The 20,461-nt window shown below is 45.9% G+C and overlaps 1 protein-coding gene across 1 annotated transcript in view; it reads left to right on the forward strand.

Moving 5' to 3' along the window:
- Positions 1-20,461, forward strand: part of Kank4 (KN motif and ankyrin repeat domains 4) — a 63,237-nt gene that overhangs the window by 14,573 nt on the left and 28,203 nt on the right. Inside the window, exon 2 of the mRNA XM_040757128.1 lies at positions 18,735-18,819. Within this exon, the coding sequence (XP_040613062.1) occupies positions 18,801-18,819 (19 nt within the window). The 5' untranslated portion in view covers positions 18,735-18,800. The remainder of the gene's footprint in view (positions 1-18,734; positions 18,820-20,461) is intronic.

Raw genomic sequence — 20,461 nt, forward strand, 5'->3', positions numbered from 1 at the left:
TGGGGGCTACGGTGAAGGCAGCCTTTATATTTGTCTTTGTAGGCAGAGGTTTCCCTGCTCCAGAACGCAAGTGGGTAAGTATGCTGGGCAGGCTTCAGGCTTCACACACACGTGCCAAGCGCCTGCTGGCTGCAGAGAAAAGGAGGCCTTGTGTGTGCTGGCGGTGTGCCAAGGGAAATCGTCCCGGTGTTCTTCTGTGTTGCCCACGGCTCCATCTTTTAAAGAAGATCAGCCCCAACGAGAAAATCTGCTCACGGCTTCTGAGACCAAGTTTCAAATCACTTGCTGCCCTCAAACTGTATCGTGTGAACGATGGATTGATCCATCCAACGGGGGTGTCCCTGTGGGGCATGGCTGTGGGTCAGCCCTGAGGCAGACAGGAGGAGATGCAGTCCTCTGTCACTTTAGCTCCATTCCTGGTTGCCAGCTGTCTAAAGACTTTGGGGGCGTGGCCTTGTTCCTTCTCCTGGCTTTGACTCCTGCTTTGAAAGCCCTGCTCCTTCCTGCCTGTCCCCCTCTATTCCCTCCAAAGTTTGCCTCCTGTCCATTCTCCATTCTCAGCCACCAGCTTCCCTCAAGCCTTTTGACAACTGTGGGCTGAAGCATGCCTCTGTCTGGCTGGTAAAACTTCCCCATGAGCCCTGAATGTAACACCAGTTCTGCCCTGTGCAGGCTCTGTGACTGCAACTGATTTGCTGACCGGTCTGCGCTCTGGCTTCCAAATCTCCAAGCAGGAAAAAAGACATACAGTACTGGCACAGAGGAGAGTGCCTGGCGGAAGTAAGAGATAACAGTTTATTGCTTGGCCCAGTGCACAGCTCTCCATAAACAAGGACAGAGCAACCCACGACTGCAGAATACCTACTGTTCCCCTCCCTCCCCAGAACAACAGTGTTATCTGCATGCCAAATACAGCAATGAGAATGGCTACAGCTAGACATGGTCGCTCATGCTTCGGGTATCAAGCCCTTGGGGCAGCAGATTGCCTTGAGTTTGAGGTCAGTGGGGGCTACAGAGTGAATCCCTGGCAAGTCTGGGTTATGTATGAGAACCTATGTAAACACACACATACATGAAGAGAGAGAGAGAGAGGCTGAGGAGATGGCTCACTTGGGAAGTACCTGCTGTGCAAGCATGAGGGCCTGAATTTGGGTCTCTAACACCAGGTTAAAAATCTGGGTGTGGCGATGCAAGCCTATAGTCCTAGCTCTGGGGAGACAGAGACAAGAGGATCCCTGGGTTCACTGGCCAGCTAAATCTTGTCAAGTTGGTGTGCTCCCGGTTCAGTGAGAGAGCCTGTCTCAAAAGCTAAGGTGGAGAGTGTCGGAGGGAACACCTGGTGTGGCTCTGTCTCCTCCACATGCACATACGTACATATACATGGATACACAAAACAAGAACAAACAGCCATGGGGCCATAGAACAGCATCACGTAATAAGTAGTTATTTACAGGTAGCTCTCTCTTATAGCTGGGGCGGGGGCTGGGGCGGAAGGTAGGAAGACTTGCCCAAGGGCAAATCATTTGCAGGTTCTGGAGCTCTGAGTTGCACTGAAGTCTACAGAGCCCCTTCCTGCTCCCTCTAAACCAGATGCCCCATCACACCTATGCCACTTAGGACTGTGACACAAGCATCTCTTCCTTTATTGGAAACTCTCAGGCCAGTCCATGGAACCAGCACGTACACATTAACAAGCTCTTCAGGAGATCGGGGCAGAATATGGCTTGCAAGGCCTCGAATGGGAGTTGGTAAAATATTTTATAAAGTAGGCAACTGGTGCTGGGAAAGCAACTTCCAGGTATCAGAGAGTCAAAGCAGACCCACCGCTCACCCTGCACAAAAATCAGTTCCAAGTAGATCGATGACCTAAATGGAAGGCCCAAAACTTTGAAGTTGCTAGAGGAAATCATAAGACACAAGCCTTTAGGATATATGTATGGGCGAGGGCTTTGTGAAAGGGAGGCTGGTGCTACATTGAATGATCCCAAGGACTGACAAATGAGACTATAGGAAATCAAGACACTTCTGTACAGCAAAGCCAACTGAAGCCTGAGTGAAGAGGCATCCTGCAGAACAGGGAGGGTGTAAAGGGAAGCCTTCCTTGAGAGAAGCCTTCCCGCCAGCCTGGTTCCAGAGCCACATCAGTCCCAAATAAACACACAGGAGGCTGTATTAATTATGAAGCTGTTGGCCTTGCTTGTTTCTTACTGGCTAGCTCTGACTTAAGTATTTAACCTGTCTAAGTATTTCTCTTCCTGGAGAAAGGGGTCCAGACTTCTGACCACTATGGTAGCTACATCTTGACTCCCTGTGTTTCTCCTATCCAGAGTCCTCCTGGATTCCTAGTCCCACCTATCTTGGTTCCCTATTGGCCAACAGTGCTTTATTGACATATACACAGGACTTCCCCCATCAGGAGGGGTGTTGCCAACTACTCATTAGACAGGGAGTTATATCCAATATATTTAAAGAACTGCAGACACTAAACACACACACACCGTCTGGGCAATAAATGGACTAATGAACTGAATACATAGCTAAGGAATTTGAACACCTTTCCAAGTATTTATTGGCTATTTTTATTACTTTTTTGGGTAGCTTTCAGAGAAATGCAAATTAAAACAGTTTTAAGGTTCCATATCACCCCAATCAGACAGAATATACCAGAGAGAGTGTAGTGAAAGGTCACTTACTTATTGCAAGTAGCAATGTAATCTTGTGCGGCCACTGTGGGAATCAATGTATGCACCATTTTGACCTGTTGATACCACTTCTGGGTACATACCCAAAGAAACATGAAGCAACATACAACATGTTTGTTGCTGTACTAGTTGCAATACTCAAGAAATAGAACTGGCCTAGATGCCTATCAACAAATGGTGGATAAAAAAATATAACATATACACACAATGGGGTTTTATACAGCCATAATAATGAAATTGTGAAGAAAATGGATGCACCTGGAAATCATTATATGAAGTGAAATAAGGCAGACTCATGTTAAGAGAAGCTTTTTCTTTTGCTAGCTGCTTTGGTTCTAGAGCCGCATTAGTCCCAAATAAACACACAGGAGGCTATATTAATTATGAAGCTGTTGGCCTTGTTTGTCTCTTACTGGCTAGCTCTGCCTTAAGTAATTACCCCATAATTGTTAATCTAAGTATGTTTCTTACCGGAGAATAGTTCCCGGCATCCTACCCCTATGGCGTCACATGTTGACTCTCTTGTGTTTCCCCTTCCCAGAATCCTCCTCGACTCCTAGTCCCTCCTATCTAGGTTTTCTATTGGCCAGACAGTACTTTATTGACAAATGCACAGGCAAATAACAGGACTTCCCCAACATCTCCTCTTTTCTGTTTAAACAAAAGAAAGGTCTTAATTTTAACATAGTCAAATTGTATATGACAGAACAGTTATCAAGTAAACATAGTTACAATATTTTAGCAAGATTTAAAGAAAATATCATCCATCCCATCCTTGTGAGTCAAAAGTTCTATATGTATCTTTTATCATAACTAAGGAAAACTATAATTATAACTATCTGTCTTCAACTCCATCAAAGACCACAGAAGGATAATATATAAACACTAGGATTGACAGAGACATCTTACTGCCTGGACAGTCACCCGAAGTTCCTCTGTAACGTTGGGGCATCCATCTTCAGCCCATAGGCCACAATGTGTCTGGAACACTTCTCAGCAAAGCAGGAAATTTCAAACTGTCCATCTGCGTTGGCAGTCTGTCAGTCATTTTTCTTTGTCCTGCAGAAAGTCTCGTAGACTCTTCATCAAGCAGGAACCCTGTAAGACTGAGTTCAGTAGTCACTTTCCTGTGGGTCCTGCATGTCCAGATGATACAACAACAGTCAAACAATCTAGGCAAGAGCAGTTTCTTGCCCAAATGGCTAATCTTGCCATGTTGAAAGCAAACTTTATAACGAGTTTCTTCGATGCCCATCTTCCTCTCAGACATAATTGGTGCTGCCAGGAGCAGACATTTCTCATTGTCAAGACAAACCCTAAACCATTTTAAATGCCATGTTCTGAAGGTCTTTGAGAGGTTTGAAGACTGTCCATCTCAATTATATTTCTGTATATCTAGAAACCCTAACTTACCTAACTATAAATTCTAACTATTATAAGTAACTATCTATTGTCTGTATTTAATTATGCATTACATTTTAGAAGATCAGTATAAGCACAATGCTTAATCAAGAGGAGAAATATAAACATCACAAAATTGACCTTGAATTTGTATCAATAAATGAAAAGCAATACCCATACCATAATTCCCCTTTTTACCATTAAAAGAAGATTGGCTGTGATCATTAATCAATTATAAACAATCCCATTTAAATGAAAACAAAGATTTATAACCAAGATGGGAATTGGGACGTCGCTCATTCCAAACTGCTTCCTGCTGGAAAGGGGCGCTGTTCATACCATGGGGACAATGACAAAACAGAGAAACCTGTATAAGTCCGTATTTTCGGGGTCTGTAAAGCTGTATCATCTTAGCTGTCTCAGTCGTTGAAACACCTGGTCCACTGCTTCCGGGGGTCTTGGTTCGTGAAACCACAGAAGCCTGGAAGGAATCCTTAGCTTTTCATTTTCTGTAGAAACATAAATAAAAACTCCTTTTCCGAGTAACATATCCTTATACTTAAATTTTGAGGTCAAGGCATTTTCGAAAGATATAAGTTGAATTAATTCAGCAGCATTTATAATCAAGTGTACTTCAGTAGCTGTTCCTTCCTTAGCAATGAAAAAACTGAAAAACATAATAGCGTACAGTATCCAGACTCTCTGTGTATTTTCCATCTTTACGTGGCTTATTTATTAATCTATTATTATTATTATTACTCAATTTTTTCACTTTTATTTCTTTTTCTCGGAGACAGGGTTTCTCTTTGGAAATCTGCCTGCCTCTGCCTCTGGAGCAATTCCTACCGGCGTGCGCCACCATAGCCGGCTTTTGTATTTATATACCACTTTGCCGTTTCATTTTCTCTCTCAATCTCACATATATTTTTAAACACACTGTAAACCTTTAGAGGTTTTGTTCATCCAAGTCTGACTTTACTGTAAATCTTTACGTTTTTCTGGCCACGTGTCTTATCTGTAAAACCGCGGCTGTTTTAAACTGCCGTTTCAAGATGGCGGGCGTAAGCGTGATTCCAGCTTACCGCCTCAGTCCATGCTGACCTCCAGCAAAAGCTGCCACTTCCAGCTGTACGTACACGCCTTTCAATCGTTATCAGAGTCTCTTAAAAGAAGCTTGTTGGTTTTTTTTTTTTCTTTCTCTTTTAATGCCAAGTCAGGAAGACTCCAGTAAGCGAGCCACGTGAATCTCGGCTTGTGGTTAGCAAAACAGAGCACACCTGAGAAAAATGCTGCTACCAAAATCTGTGCTTCTCTCCGTTCTTCTGTTTCTAAAATTCCTTTAAAGCTTTTGTTATTTTGCGTGGAAATTCATGATCCCACTTCTGACACCATTCTGTTAAGAGAAGCTTTTTCTTTTGCTAGCTGCTTTGGTTTATCCCCCGCCAGTCGCCTGGGCTCTGCCGCGCCAGCCTGGTTCTAGAGCCGCATTAGTCTCAAATAAACACACAGGAGGCTATATTAATTATGAAGCTGTTGGCCTTGTTTGTCTCTTACTGGCTAGCTCTGCCTTAAGTAATTACCCCATAATTGTTAATCTAAGTATGTTTCTTACCGGAGAATAGTTCCCGGCGTCCTACCCCCATGGCGTCACATGTTGACTCTCTTGTGTTTCCCCTTCCCAGAATCCTCCTCGACTCCTAGTCCCTCCTATCTAGGTTTTCTATTGGCCAGACAGTACTTTATTGACAAATGCACAGGCAAATAACAGGACTTCCCCAACAGACTCAGAAAGACAATATTCCTTGTTTCTTTAATATGTGGAACCCAGGTTTAATTTATGCAAAATAAATATTAATATTGTTAAGTACTGTAAGTAAATATTCCACTGGTTATACGAAAACAGATATAAAGTAGTTGGGGGGGGCCTGCTGACATATACCTGTAATCACGGTAGTAAGAAAACTGAGGTGGGGCTCAGTGGTTAGGAGCACTGACTGCTCTTCAGTAGGACCTGGATTCAGGACCTACATGGCAGCTCGTAGCTGTCTAACTCCAGTGCCAGGGGATCTGATGCCCATAGCAAAACACCAATGCACATAAAATTAAAAATAATCAACTAAATAAGTAAGAAGACTGAGGTGAAAAGACAGAAAACTTGAGGCCAGCCTGGGCTCTGAAGCAAGCCCTGTCACAAGCAAGCAAGCAGAGAGAGGGTGCAGAGGCATCCATCATCGGAGGGCTGGTTCAGGCAGACTCCCATCCTGCATCCTCCCATCCTCCCATGCCCACCACTCTCCTGCCACAGGTTCCCATAGGAGAGGTAGGGTTGGGAGCAGGACCAGGGGCAGGCTTCCAATCCAAGTCTTGGCCTTGGGGTAGCTCATGGTTTTTATCTGCCCTTGGAGCAGGCAGATTGGACACAGCCCCTCTCCCCAGGACTGTTGTAAAAGCATCTCTCTGACTTTGTGGGGAAATGCCCATTGGCAGGGAGACACAGCTCCCTAGTTATGGAGTCCAGCTCTATACAACTCAGTGAATGACAGGAAAACAAATTAATTGGCAACCCCAAACCCTTGTTTCTGGCTCACAAAAATATGTCTTTGAAATGGAAATTTTGACAGAGTGCTAGTTCTGCAAATAATATTGTATATAAAATTGATGACCGTGTAACCTAACTGCTGCTGTCTGTTAAATAGCTCTTAAACACCCCAAATCTCCTCGGACCCTTTGAAGGTTATTTGAAATCTACTTGTGTTTTTACTGATTAAGTAAGACAGCATTTTTCCACTGTATTCCTTGGCAAATAAATTTATTTATGAACCTATTGAGTCCCCTGGAAATGTTTATATTTTAATAGTCACCCGATACCCCATGATCATGGCTGTGACAGAATCCAAGTCTAGACTCCTTCCTTTGCTGATCTTTTAAAACTAAAAACAATTTGTTATTTTACATGTGTGGGGGTTTTGCCTGTATGTATGTCAGTGTACCGCATGCCCAAGGAGGCTAGAAGAGGATGTAGCTCCCAGGAACTGGAGTTGCAGGCAGTTCCGAAGCTCTGTGTTAAGTGCTTAGAATTGGATCCAGGCCCTCTGGAAGAAGAGCCAGTGCTCTTACCCACTAAGCTGTCTCTCTAGCCACATCTGCTGATGTCTGCATTCTTCTCTTTCTGTTTAGGCTCCACGCAACTTGTTTCTCGGACAGTTACAGAAGCTAGAGACCAAAGGGTTCACTCTGTGCTAAGCGCTTGCCCCATGAAGTTGGACAAACCCACCTCTTACTAGACCTGTGCTCTTGAACCTGTTGTCCATGGAAAGATCTAACCTACCTAATATTAGCCGGTGAAGTAGGCATCCCCAGCATTTGAACAGGGCAGTGTGCATGTAACAATTATTATTATAGCAATGTGAGCATCTCTATATTACACGTAGGCCCTAGTTCTCTCATCATAAAATAGTTATAATGGAGAATAAAACGATTAGTGAGTATTCATCACTTTACCTGTGAAGCCTTCAGAGGAAGTGTTGGGTGTAGCCTGCTTCACTATTGCTCTGTTACTATGTAGACTGGGTTAGCCAGAGAGAATAAAGGGCTGGGCAGTGGAGCCAGCACTGGAATTCCTGGGAGAGGGCAAGGAGAACCTGGTGGATGTGAATTGTGCCAGGTGGGGAGGAGGCTAGTGGAGGCGCCAGGAGACACATCTATGCAAAGGATGCTGGGAACAGAGCTCGCTGCTGGAGCAGCTGCTTGGCTGGAGCTAGGTGCCCAGAATAGCCGAGAGGAAAGCAGAAGTTTTGCTTTGCACTAAGAATGCTCTCCCCCTCCGGTATTTTCTCTGGAGACCTCAGTGAAGGTTTGGATGGCTTCCAATTAATTTTTTATCTGCTTAGCGGCTGTTTCTTTGAACACAGCGCTGAGCTCAGACTGGGTCACGAGGCAGCCATCTTTATCTCATTGGTGGAGGAGTCAGAACTGCATGGCCCCAGGTGCTGGGGTGGGGTGGGGGGATGAGTAAAGGATGAATACAGAGAAGGTGCCTAATTGATGTTGGCAACTGTTTTTAGTATTGTGTTTGGTACCGTCTCTGTAGCCAGAGGCTGCAAGCAAAGGTCACCAGTGGGAGTATGAGCAGTTTCCTGGCGAGCAGTCACTACAAAGAAAGCGCCATTATTCTCTGTGCAAACTGGGAAGAGCAGCCATGTTGGCAAGTCAGTTCCCTCCGAAGCCCAAGGCAGACCAGCACCATAGCATGAGCTCCTAATAGTAGGTGCTAGACACGGAGCCTAGAAAGCAAAGTCTGGCCTTAGATGTGAGGTATGGCAAGCACACACCACGGGGCCTCGGTATCTCCATTAGCAAATGGAGATGATGTCTATTAGAGATTTCTCTTCTCTCACCATAGAATCTGCGAAAATGACTGGATGGACACTCACTGCTTGCAAAGCCCTGGGCTGGAGTTGTGAAAGGTTTGCAGAAGCAGGAGGAGAGGTCTTGACTTGAAGGAGGCAGTAGTGTGGCTTGAGGGATGATGTAAGGAGAGGCTTAATGAAAGTCAGCCTATGCTACGTTCTGTATGTTCAGTCATTGTGTGATGGCTCTGAGCCGCTGTCAGTTGGTTTAAACCTGAGGCGTGACTTCCAGAAACGTGTTATCTTAGTGACTTGGCCTACTGTTTTAGTCTGTTTTCTAAGATAAGTCTAGGTAGGAGACTATCTGAAACAGTGATGTGTCACAAACAGGAATTTACTTGGCTCATCGTGCCGAGGACCGGGAAGACTGTGGTGCTGGCATCTGCAGAGGGATTTCGTGTTGTACCACCCTGGGAAAGCAAGCAGAGGGGAAAGAAAGAGGAAGAACTATCGAAGGCCAAACTTTTATGTGAGCCTGCCCTCAGCATCTAACCCACTCACTCATCTACTCGTGGGGGCACGCCCTTGGCGACCCCATCACCTCTTGTTAGGCCCCACTCCACAACGTGTTGCTATGGTTTAAATTCTAACACACGAACTTTGAGAAATACATTGAAACATAGCACCTACATTAGGCATAACAAAACAAAACCCAGATCACAACAATATACAACTTTCCCCGTGTACTGCCGAATAGCAAACCAAATGAGTTCCATCTGCTTCCAGAAAACATTCAAATTGATGGGAGTTTCTAGAGCCCCTCGTCTCTGGCTCATCTCTGCTGATACCCACTCCTGGTTTCAGCTGACAAGTTGCTGATACTAAGTGTCCATCATCCTCGTTTGACACACATGACATACTGCATACGTTGGATGCTGAACTAGTAGAAGTCTAGATAGAGTATTGTGCAATTGAAGAAAAAAAAGCAATATTAGACCCACCCAGATGTCTGGAGGTCACTTTTCATCCTCAGTTTTGTTTAAACTGATTCCTGAGTGGGCAGGCTGTGTGTATTTGATCCAAGAAAAACCTTCCTCCCAACCCGGAAGGTAGAAGCCCACAGAAGCTCTAAACAGCCTGCACCTGGGGCTCATGCTAGGCGTCCTTGCTGGTGCCTCAGAAGGTTTCAGTTGGATTCTAACCAAGGACAGTAATGCTAGGTATAGGAACTGCTTAGAGAGGTGCGGGGGTGCCTCCCACCCTCACCACACACTGAAGAACCCAGGAAGAGGAGTGGAGCTGAATTCCTGAGCAATGTTTACTCCAAGCTGTGGCTTCCTAACTATCTAGACAGCAGCCCACAGTGTTAGAGCAAAAAGCTTTGGGGTCTACTAACTCCACTCATTCCCATGGTCCAGTAGGGGTGGGAGTGCCAATAAAGGCCAGGAAGGGAAGAGAAAAAGTGGTAATAAAGCAAATTCTCAAGATAGCGATCAACAAAAATTTCCAACAGTGATCTTATGAGTAGTAGAAGTTAAAAGAATAAGAGTTCACATCCAAGTCTTAGAGTAGGCGAAGGTCACAGTTGCAAACTTTTAACCCACTCTAGCAAGCTTGCGGAAGAGGATTTCATAAAAGGATGTCAAGTAGGAGGGTCACTACCCAGATTCTTTGCCTAGTAGTCTCTCTTCTTCCTGGGGCACCGCCTTTCAGTTGGGAGCCTGGCCTGGATGTCCCCAGATACTGGTTGGCTGAATCCTAAATGAAGTGGGTTGGCACTATGAATTCCGGTTCTGACCTTGGAGACTTGGAACTCCTAAGGAGGGAGTCCTGGGCATAGAAAGGGTGTTCACAAAGTTCTGGCTTGCTGGGAAAAGCACAAATATCTTCTCCACTAACAACAAAACGCCCTTTTTGAGAATGGCAGGAATTCCAGACCCTGACCTGAGTGAATACCCAGGAGTTTTGCAATACTGTTTGCTGGTGATGGGGCCCATTCTTCTTTGCAGAGCAGAAGATTCGTGTTTTGTAGCCAATGGTTTTTCTTTATTAGTGCCAGTATTTAACTAGCATTTTGTTCCTAATTCGTTGTAACAATAAAACCACATTGCTATGTTACTTACCTTTAAGAATCAGAATCTGGATTTGTTTACACCTCTTTGGAAACTCTTACTGCTTCCACTGGAGCAGGGATATTTATTTATGTATCCATTTATTTATTCACTTATTTGAGTTTTCGAGACAGAATTTCTCTGTATCACTGGCTGTCCTAGAACTCACTCTGTAGACCAGGCTAACCTCAAACTCAGAGATCTGCCTGCCTCTGCCTCCCAAGTGCGGGGATTAAAGGCGTGTGCCACCACCACTCTGCTTCTTAAGAGCCCCAAAAGTTAGGAGTAGCCATGAGTCCCAGCCCTCACGGATTTCTGTGCATTGCTTGTCAGCTGATTCCCACAGGTGCATCCTGTTCTCTAGAGCCCCGGCCTTGCCCACCTAACATCAACATCTAGCACGAGGAAAACACGAGCTCTTACACCTGGGGTTTCGCCACTATGCTGCAAGTCTGTATATAAGAGTGCTCACTCCTTAAGGCAGACACACGGGCAGACATACAGACAGACATACAGAGATACAGACATGGCACATACTCTCTCTCTCTCTCTCTCTCTCTCTCTCTCTCTCTCTCTCTCTCTCTCTCTCTCCTGGCAATAAAGGTATCTCGGACTTGTTTGTGGTGCGGACACCACACACACATGCCTATGATACCAGCACTTAGGAGGAAGATTGAGTGTTCAAGTCGTCTTTGGCTGCATAGAAACTTTGAGGTCAGCCTGGGCTGCACAAGACCCTGTCTCAAACAAAACAAAAAACATGGACATTACAGATGACTCACATGAGCAAGAAGAAGGCTTAGTTCTTGCCATCAAGGAGCTTCTGGTCCACCAAAAGGAATTAAATAATAATACAAGGACAAAAGAAAAAGATGGCAGTAAAGTGTATATCTAACATGCATGAAACAAATACATTCCAGCAGAATTGTGTAATTTTCAAGTATATCTGATAAAAAGTTAATATTTAGAACAATGTAAGTTGGACGTGGTGCATATGACGCTGCAATCCCAGCATTCGAGAGGCAGAAGCAGGAGAATGGTTGCAGGTCTGAGGTTTGCACAGTGATAACACACCTTTCTTCAAAGCCCATGCAACTCTATTGCAGCCTTCCTAAACTGAGGTCTTCCCTGGACACTGTTCTTGAGGACCACTTGCAGGCTGGCTGATGTGTAAGTGCAGAATAAATGTGAAGCAGAATAACTTCCGGCAGGGAGTGGGTTTGCAAAACAAGGCACAAGTCAATGATGTTCTGTGCAGCCATGTGCAGTAATTACTATGAAGCAACTGTGACTACATTTTCAAGTGCCTCTGTGATTAGACGTTAAATACAACATGGAAGTCACAATTGAATTTGTATTATAGTAATTACTGGTGTACTAATTTCCTGAAGGGACTATGTGCCAGATTCTGCTCTGCTTGCACTTAGAACACTTCTGTTGCACTTGGTTTTTTAATTTCCCTATACACCCAAGCCAGCTAAACCGTGCTCCCAAGCACACAGGCCAGGTGCTAGGAGACAGTCTATCCATTGTGTCTGGGCACTGCCACTAGGTGCAGTTTCTGCTGTCTTCAGCTGAGGTGGGAGGGTGTCTCATCATATGCTTAACGAACATTCAGGACCTTCCCTTGAAAGTGTTTCTGTTTATCTGATTTGATATAATATGTAAGAGAGTATGTTTCATGACTTACAATAGTGTGTTAGCATTAGAAAAAGAGAGGTTCAGACTTTGTGACTGATAGTCTCAGAACCTCAGCTTTATGTTCTGTTACAAAAAGGACAGCAGATAGCATTTTGGGCTGAACCTACAGTGCCTACCATAAACAGAGTGATTTTCCAGTCATTCCAAGACCTTAGCTTAGTGGTAGGGTGTTGACCTTATCATGCATGAGGCCCTAAGTTCAGTCCTCAGTAATACAGAAAGAAAAAAAAAAGATTTTTCAATGGTATCTTTTTCATGATTAACTTATAAAATTGAATATTTTAAGATATTGGACATTTGCGTATTTTCTTTGATGAATTGTGTGCTCTGTCTCTTTTCCATGTCTGTCTGCATCTTGGTTTTACAGTGTGTTTCAAAGAGCGAGTTCATTAGAGAAGGCAGGAGAAATGTAGATGGAGGTCTGTGTCCCCCATCCGAATCCACGTGACTTATGCCACCTTTCTGCCTCAAGACACTTTCCCTTGCTTTAAAGAGTCCCTCTTTTGAGTGGCTCACCTGCCTGGATGTCTCTACACATGACCTACCACAGACGATTTCTTTCTCTTCCTACTTAGTTTCATTCCATGGGAGTCTGTGGCCATGACCATTCTGCTCTGAGAGGCAGTTTTGGTCAGTGTGTACCTGATACACTGGAAGATGCCGTGTCCCAGGCTGTGCCATAGCAGCCCTGACAAATAGCCGCCGTTTCTGGAGAAAGTACAGAGCCTAAGGGACTGCTCAGACACAGCCACAAGCTTAGGGGATGGATCCTGCCAAGCCCCTTTTCAGTGGATCTGGACAGTTTAGCTTTTTCCATCATGGAACAGAAGGAACCCTGGCCACAGATGTTGAGTATTCCTCTGTTGCAGAAAGAATCAAGCCTCTCTCTTGGTAATAACTCTCAATAGGAACGTCATTGAAGAGAAATGTGCACAGTCTCAGGGTTCTCTTATGACTGGGAGGTAACAAGGTTAGCTGTAAGTCTCAAGAGGGAAGCTCAGAGGTGGGGGATACTGTCTGACTGCAAAGACATCTTCCCAACACAGCCCAGCTCCCCCAAACACACACACACACACACACACACACACACACACACACACACACACACACACGACGTGAGCAAGTGGCTGGAACGCCCTGAAAGACCTGCCCTCAAGGTGGCACAGAGGAAATCTGGCTTGAATTGCAGCTGTTGGGCCTTGTTTTAGCTCTGTAACCCTGTGAACTCATGTAGCTTCCCCATCTGGAAAGGGCAGAAGGGAGCACCTTGCCTGTTCTGCTTGTCTCTTGGAGTTCGAGTGAGGGCACTTGGTGGGTTATAGAAAAGCCAGAGAACTTCTCTTTTGTGAGATGAAGGCACTGCGCCCAGTGTCTGGATGGGTATCTCTCTGAGGGCCAGAACTGAGTGCCATTTTGCTCCAGAGAGATTAGAAGGACCTATGCTCATGTAGTATTTCTGCTGTTAAGCCTCATCTGATCCCAAGCTCTAATTCTCCTCCCAAATGTTAGATTGCATGTATGAGACACCAGGCCCAGTTACATGCGTCTTTTATCCTGATGTCTAAGGCAAACTGATTAGTGGCACTCCCAGGGCCCAATACTTCCTTCCTAATGTTTTTTGTTGGCTATTCATCTCTCTATTAGGCCAATCAGGTGTTTTAGACATGCAAAGTAGTAGTAGTACAGCTTCACAGAATTGAAAAATTCAACAGAAAAGAATGCAATACTTCTTTGTATCATTAAATAAATATTCCACAGCACAAACGAGTGTAACACATCTTAAACTAATATTCTACTGATGGGCAGTAGGGCAGTAGGACTTTCAACTGTATCCCCGAGCAAATTTGCTCCTTGATGTCTTTCCCATATAACTTTAGCATTCAGGCTGCATTTCGGATCCTTTTCTAGCTGTCTGGTACTTGGATGACACAAACACTTCTAACAATTGAAAAACATACACCCCTACTCTATAGCCTTGTCCACAGCCATACGCATCACCCTGTGCCCTTCAGAAAGTCTATTCATCTCTAGATAAAGCAAGATGCTTGGGAATCTCCCAAGAGAAAGACTGAGAAGAACACAATTCCCCCCAGGAATTTGACTCCTGGGAGACATAAGGGAATTCACTTAGACCATCTGCTTTTTTTCTTTACCTGTATAGCAGGAATACTAGATCCTGGCCTGTGTAGCAGGAATACTAGATCCTGGCCTGTATAGCAGGAATACTAGATCCTGGCCTGTGTAGCAGGAATACTAGATCCTGGCCTGTGTAGCAGGAATACTAGATCCTGGCCTGTGTAGCAGGAATACTAGATCCTGGCCTGGCTGGGCTCACTCACACTGGTGTGGGGACAAAGGGCGAAGAATGGAAAGGAAGGGCTTTTTATGTGTATTAGGGAGATGTAGGAGGCAGTCCAGGGTGAGGTGACACTCGGTGCCAGCATCAAGTTCAGCACAAGTTTGATGTGAGCCTGGGCTGGGCTGGGCAGCTCAATGGTTAGCATGTGTGGGAGAGCTGCCTGTGATGTGTCTTACAGGGCCATTTAGTGCCCTGGTGGTACCAGGGGGGTGGTGTCTCTCTAATACCGCTGCTTAGCCTGCATAGAAGAATCATAAAGCTCTCAGAACCTCTGTTGGACCAGGCCACCCCTGTCTGTCTGTCTTCAGTAGGAACAGGAGCGGTGTCAGGTTTGGAGAAGCTGGGCCCTACCTCACACCTGCCTCTGTTCTGAGAGCTGTAGCAGCTCCAGGTTGGACTCCAGGTCTTGTCTGTGGTGACTGTTCTGTGACTTCCCTCTTCAGGCAGCTGCCTCTTCCTGGCTCTTGCACTCTGCCCTCCCAAATTACTAGGCCTTCCAGCAGTTAGAAATCCTGCTTGGGGGCGTGGGGGGGAGCAGGGGCCACGGAAAAGGAGTTTGCTTGACACTGTAGGTACTTGCTTTTTTTTCCTGCCAGATGGGGCGCATTTTGGGGTTCCGGGCATCAGACTGGTGGGGCAGCAGGGAATGGGAGCTGCTAGCCAAGCCCCTGGGAATTCACTGGGCATTATTCTATCGCCGTCCTGCCTGAACCTTGCTGGTGCCAGCACCGGGGAGGGGGGGGGGTTCTAAAGCAAAGCCAGGGTGACAGTCATGAAACCCAGTAGGTTCCTGGTCCTCAGGAAGCTACACCACTGTTACAGGCAGTTTCATTGATGAGCTGTAAGGGAAAGATGCGAACTCTTTCTCCTGGGTTCTCAGATTTGGATGCATCAAGGAAAAGAAGGTTGTGTGTTTTGGGAAGGGGTGTCTTTACGTGTGTCCCTCTAAAACAATGGCAGTCCACAAGAACCAAGTTTGCAACTGAGGGATCTGAGCATTCTCCCTTTTCCTGTCTGATCCAATATTAACTTATTGAGCAGTGAATTCGTTCCTGACCCAGCTTGCTTCCTCCAGAGAGCAAAAAGGAAGTCAGTGTTTGCTTTTTCAACAAGGCCATGGGTCAGTTGACCCCAATCCTTTAACAAACAGCTGGGAAGCGGACTGTGCTGCTGAACTCAGCTCCATTCCTGCAGCTTGAAGCCGGCCTCCTGGGAGCCCAGTCCTTCCTGTTGGGGCTCTGCAGAGTGGAGGGGTGCTTGGGGAGGCTGGCTTACTTCCCAACTGACCTCTCTTCTCCAAGAAGCCCCAGATCCAGTCGCTGCAGTGTGAGCAAAATAAGAGAAGCACTTGAAGAAAAATGGAAATGGAATGAATGCTATTGTGTTAATGTGTGCCCTGCTAAGACAGAGTCCTCCACACCCCATTTCCTGGTGGGTGGGAAGTGAGCCTGGCTAAGAACCCAGCAGGCAGAATCTTTTAGGAGTACATCTCACTTCTTCGGTACCCCTGCCTCAGCCCTCCCCCTCACGGATGAGTTGAGCCCTCAAATGTTTCCAGTACCACTTGGAAAATTGGGGCCCTTGGATGGGGAATGAAAGCTCTTGCCTCATCACATGACCAGGGCAGGGTCACCCCAGGTATGGGAGGCATTCTTTACTCTTTTGGAAAGAGGCCTTTGTCTCTGCCAGGTGATCATGAAGGGACCAGTGGGGCTGCTCTTTGGTGTGTTACCAGGCTAAATATTTGACTGTGTAAGGTTGAATTGTCCAAGAATTCTGTGGCAGCGAGGCTGTGCCTTGAGCCAAGCTCTCTTTTCAAGGAAATCCAAGGTGCTGTTTATTTTGGCCTGCAGCCTGTTCTGTGATGAAGAGCGGCATTTTTATTGTTGCAGAATAAAGAGGGGTTTGAAGAGAACAAAAATGCAGGCACGGGTCTCAGTTTCAGGACTAAGGAAGGGAAGTTTTCTTTATATTTCGACTTGAGGTTAAATGAGGTTTGAAAACGGCATCATAAAAGGAATAAATGTGGATGGGGGAGGGGGCGGGGGAGATGTGCAGGAGTCGAGCTGACCTGAGGAAATCATTTCTCACATGGCCTGGCTGCACAGGGACCGGGGTCATCGATGACACTGACTGTCTTGGCCCTTTCTCCTCACTGTCCCTTAAGTTCTCAAGGACCTGCCATCCTGCCCCTAATCAACTGGGGATCTTTAGGTTGGTCACACAGCCTCTGGCTGCCTCGGTGTCCTCATCTATAATTTAGAGCCAGTTCCCAGGCTGGCTTGTGTTGGGGGAGGGTGTGAAGTGACGTAGTGCTTGGTACCTATTCTTTCCTCTCCATGGGTTCTGCTTGTAAATGGATAAGTTTGCTCCCTCTTCTTGTTTACAAACCTCGCACAGTATGTCCAACACCTTGTAAAGGTGGGGAGTCCAGGTGACACAGGAATCTATCTTGGGAGAATTCTGATAAGGAGAGAAGAGCCAGAAAGAGACAAAGCTGTGTGCTCTCCAAAGGTTGAGAATATAATGAGCCAGCGAGAAAGGCTGGGCTCTAATTGGGATCCTTGAGACTGGGACAAACCCCAGACAACAGCAGCGGATGATAAAAGATCTTCAGACAGGATACAGCCTAGCAGGCTGGTTTTTAAAATGCTGTGTATCAAAGTTTAAATGCTCCAGACTGTTGTGGGATTTAAAAGGCACAGGGAGAGGCGGGGGAGGACACATCCAGCAAAGCTATCCTCATACTCATGTTGTGATCGAATAGGTGTGGTAGTTAGCCTTTCCACTTACCTAACCATCAAACCCCTGCCCGACTCCAGGGGATCCCCCTGAGCCAAACTCCACCATGGGTACTGTACTGTAAGAACCAAGGAGCAGAGCCAGCTTGGGGGGTAGGGGTGGGGAAGGAAGGGGTGAATTCCTTCATTTCCTTTCTGTGCTTTGAACCCTTTAGAGTGAAAAGTTGCAGGACCCTTCCTCAGAGTGCTGGCTTTCAACTTCACTCAATATCTGTAGCCTTGACGTGATTAGTCTAAGTAAAATGCAAGCAGAGGACAACTTAGTGGCCTCCATGGAGTTTTCCATCCTGAACCAGGCTAATGTATGTGGAAAAATCCCCTGAAGTTATCTGAGCCCACGGTTTTTTTGTTTGTTTGTTTGTTTTTTGTTTTGGTTTTATGAGACAGAGTTTCTCTGTATTGTTTTGGAGGCTGTTGGTCCAGCCTGGCCTCGAACTCACAGAGATCCACCTGCCTCTGCCTCCCGAGTGCTGGGATTAAAGGCGTGCGCCACCACCGCCCGGCCTGAGCCCACGTTTGATGGGCCGCACTCAGAATTCTAACCAAAGGCGGTAACTAATGTCCGCAGATGCTGACTGGAGTTCACAGCCGCAGGTCCAGTTACACCTGGTGGCATCCCACCTTAGGGAAGCAGCCTCCTCCTTTTCATGAATTGAGTAGTGAAGGAAGAAGTAATGGAATAGGAGCTAGAGAGGGTCCTAGGAATGGATTTCCAGGATTATGGTCAAATCTTAAAGTTGACTAATTCAGAGTAAGGACAGCATTCTTCTTGGGAAGTTCCTGAGGTCTTCTGGCCCGATGGGTTGAACTTCCCCTTGTTCTGCCTGTAGTTATAAATCACCACTAAGTACCAGCTCCTTGTCTCCTTATCTTGCCTTTGTCTTGGATTTGATTGCAAGGCCCTAAATCACCTGTAGGCACTCCATTCCAGCGTTTTCACAAGATGGACTCTGTCCTTTTCCCAGGTCTGGAAAGAGTCCCATACTCCTTGCCAGACACCATGACCTTTTTCTAGCTCCATCAACTATCTGCTGAGGCCTTGGAACAATTCACCTCAGTTCCCTCATTTCCAAACGAGGGGTTGGGCTAAGTGCCTCCTTTAGTGTCTGCTGTCTCTAGCATTCTGTGAAGACACACCCAAAGTCTGGGCTCAGGACTGTGTCTGGCTTTTAACTTCCCACGTTGGAAAGCTAGTGTGTGAGCATCCCTAGGAGAAAGGACGAACCGTGTCTCTTTCTTAGTGCCGTGTCTTCAGCTTTAACCCGTTCTAGTCTTGGCAGCGCTAACCATGTCTTTTTCTTTTCTTTCAGAACTCTCCACAGATTGTACAGACTCAGGGGACAAGAGGTGCCTGGGCGACTGAGCGCTGTTTGCATATGATGGAGAAGGCAGATGGTAGGCAGGCCATGTCCTGTTCCTGGTTTAAAGGGTTAGTTGGTTTGGAAAGGGTTAATCACCACCAGTCCCTGAAATGGCTCTGGAGAGGTCTGTAGGAGGCCTGGTCTCCAAACAGGCCGTGCTAGGGACCCGGAGCACCTGCTTCAGGTGTGAGCCATGGCCGTGGGAGAGAATGAAAGGGAAGTGTTTTTGCAGGGGGAAGGTTTTCTCTACCTAACAGCTCTGGCTGTCCTGGAATTCACTCTGTAGACCAGGTTGTCCTTGAACTCACAGAGATGCACCTGACTCTGCCTCCCGTGTGCCTGGATTAAAAATATGCACCATCACCACCCGGAGAGAGTGAAGTCTTGTGAAGTAAAAAAAAAAAATTTAAACATGTATAATTAAATTTTTTTTCTCTCACCCACCTACTAAGAACGCAATAGGGTCTCCTCCCTCATTACCTTTTTCATTTTTAAAAAAACAGATGAGAGAATAAAAGGGCTTGTGACTTAAATAATATTTATTGTTACTCAAAAATTGTGGAAGTTAGTATTCTGGTTTAGGCTGGTGTGGCTGATCTCTCCTGGACCCATTCTTGTGCTCTCCTAGATGGCTAGGTGGGGGCTGGGATGGTTTAAAATGACCTGGTTTGTACACCCGATTGTTAACCCCTGGGCCATCGGTAATGACATAACCACATGCCACTCATCATCCAGGCTGACAGCGGGGCATATTTCCATATGGAGGCAGTGGAAGAGCAGACAGTCTCCACAGGAGTCAGTATTCACGATTCTGTCTACGTCAAGATTGTTGGCCCCTAGCCCTCAGCCAGAGCCAGTCACAAGGATACATAGGCTGGGTGGTAGGAAAGTTACTCAGGGGTGGTATAATATTGTACATTTTCCCAACTATCTATCATATCTCATCTACAAATGGGTATTCATAAACTCTCTCCCAGGCTTGGTACATGTGAATCCCACTGAATGAGAGTAAGATCACTACCACAATGTAAAGCCAAAATTGAAGCTAGCTTTAATTTAATACTAGCCAGGTGGATGGACCCTGGCCTGGTCCATACTCAGGTTCCTGGAAAATGGTCCCAAGTCACAGTTTTTGGTGGCTTAAGTAGGAAAGCCTATAAGTCATTGTGTTTCCCATCAGGTCCAATCAGGGGCAAGCATACATCCTGATGTACTTCCTGCCTGTGAACCTCCCACCCACTAGCAATCAAACACATCTGGTTCAGATGGGTCAAACAAACTTCTTTAGGGGACTGAAATAATGTGACTTGTTATTTCCCATAAGCAATGGTCTCCAGCATTTCAGGAACATCTGTCCTTGGGCAAGGGGCTTGCAGATCAGAGACATTTTTGTTTCATGGATCTCTTAGGCATAATAATTAAAACTTAAAATGTAACTTTGGCTCTCACATACAGAAGGAGGCAAGATGCTGCACCTAAAAAAAATCACCGAGTGATAACTTTCTTTTTTTAATATTTATTAAAATAAGTTATATCTTACAAACATGCATGCATGCTTCACATGTCAATCCCAGCTCCCTCTCCCACCCCTCCTCCCTTGTCCCTCCCCCAGCCCTCCCCCAGTCCCCCACCCAACCCCCACATTATTCCCCAGGAAGGGTGAGGCCCTCCTTGGG

The sequence above is a fragment of the Mesocricetus auratus genome, unplaced genomic scaffold (genome assembly GCF_017639785.1).
Source record: "Mesocricetus auratus isolate SY011 unplaced genomic scaffold, BCM_Maur_2.0 Super-Scaffold_100014, whole genome shotgun sequence".
Lineage (NCBI taxonomy): Eukaryota > Metazoa > Chordata > Mammalia > Rodentia > Cricetidae > Mesocricetus > Mesocricetus auratus.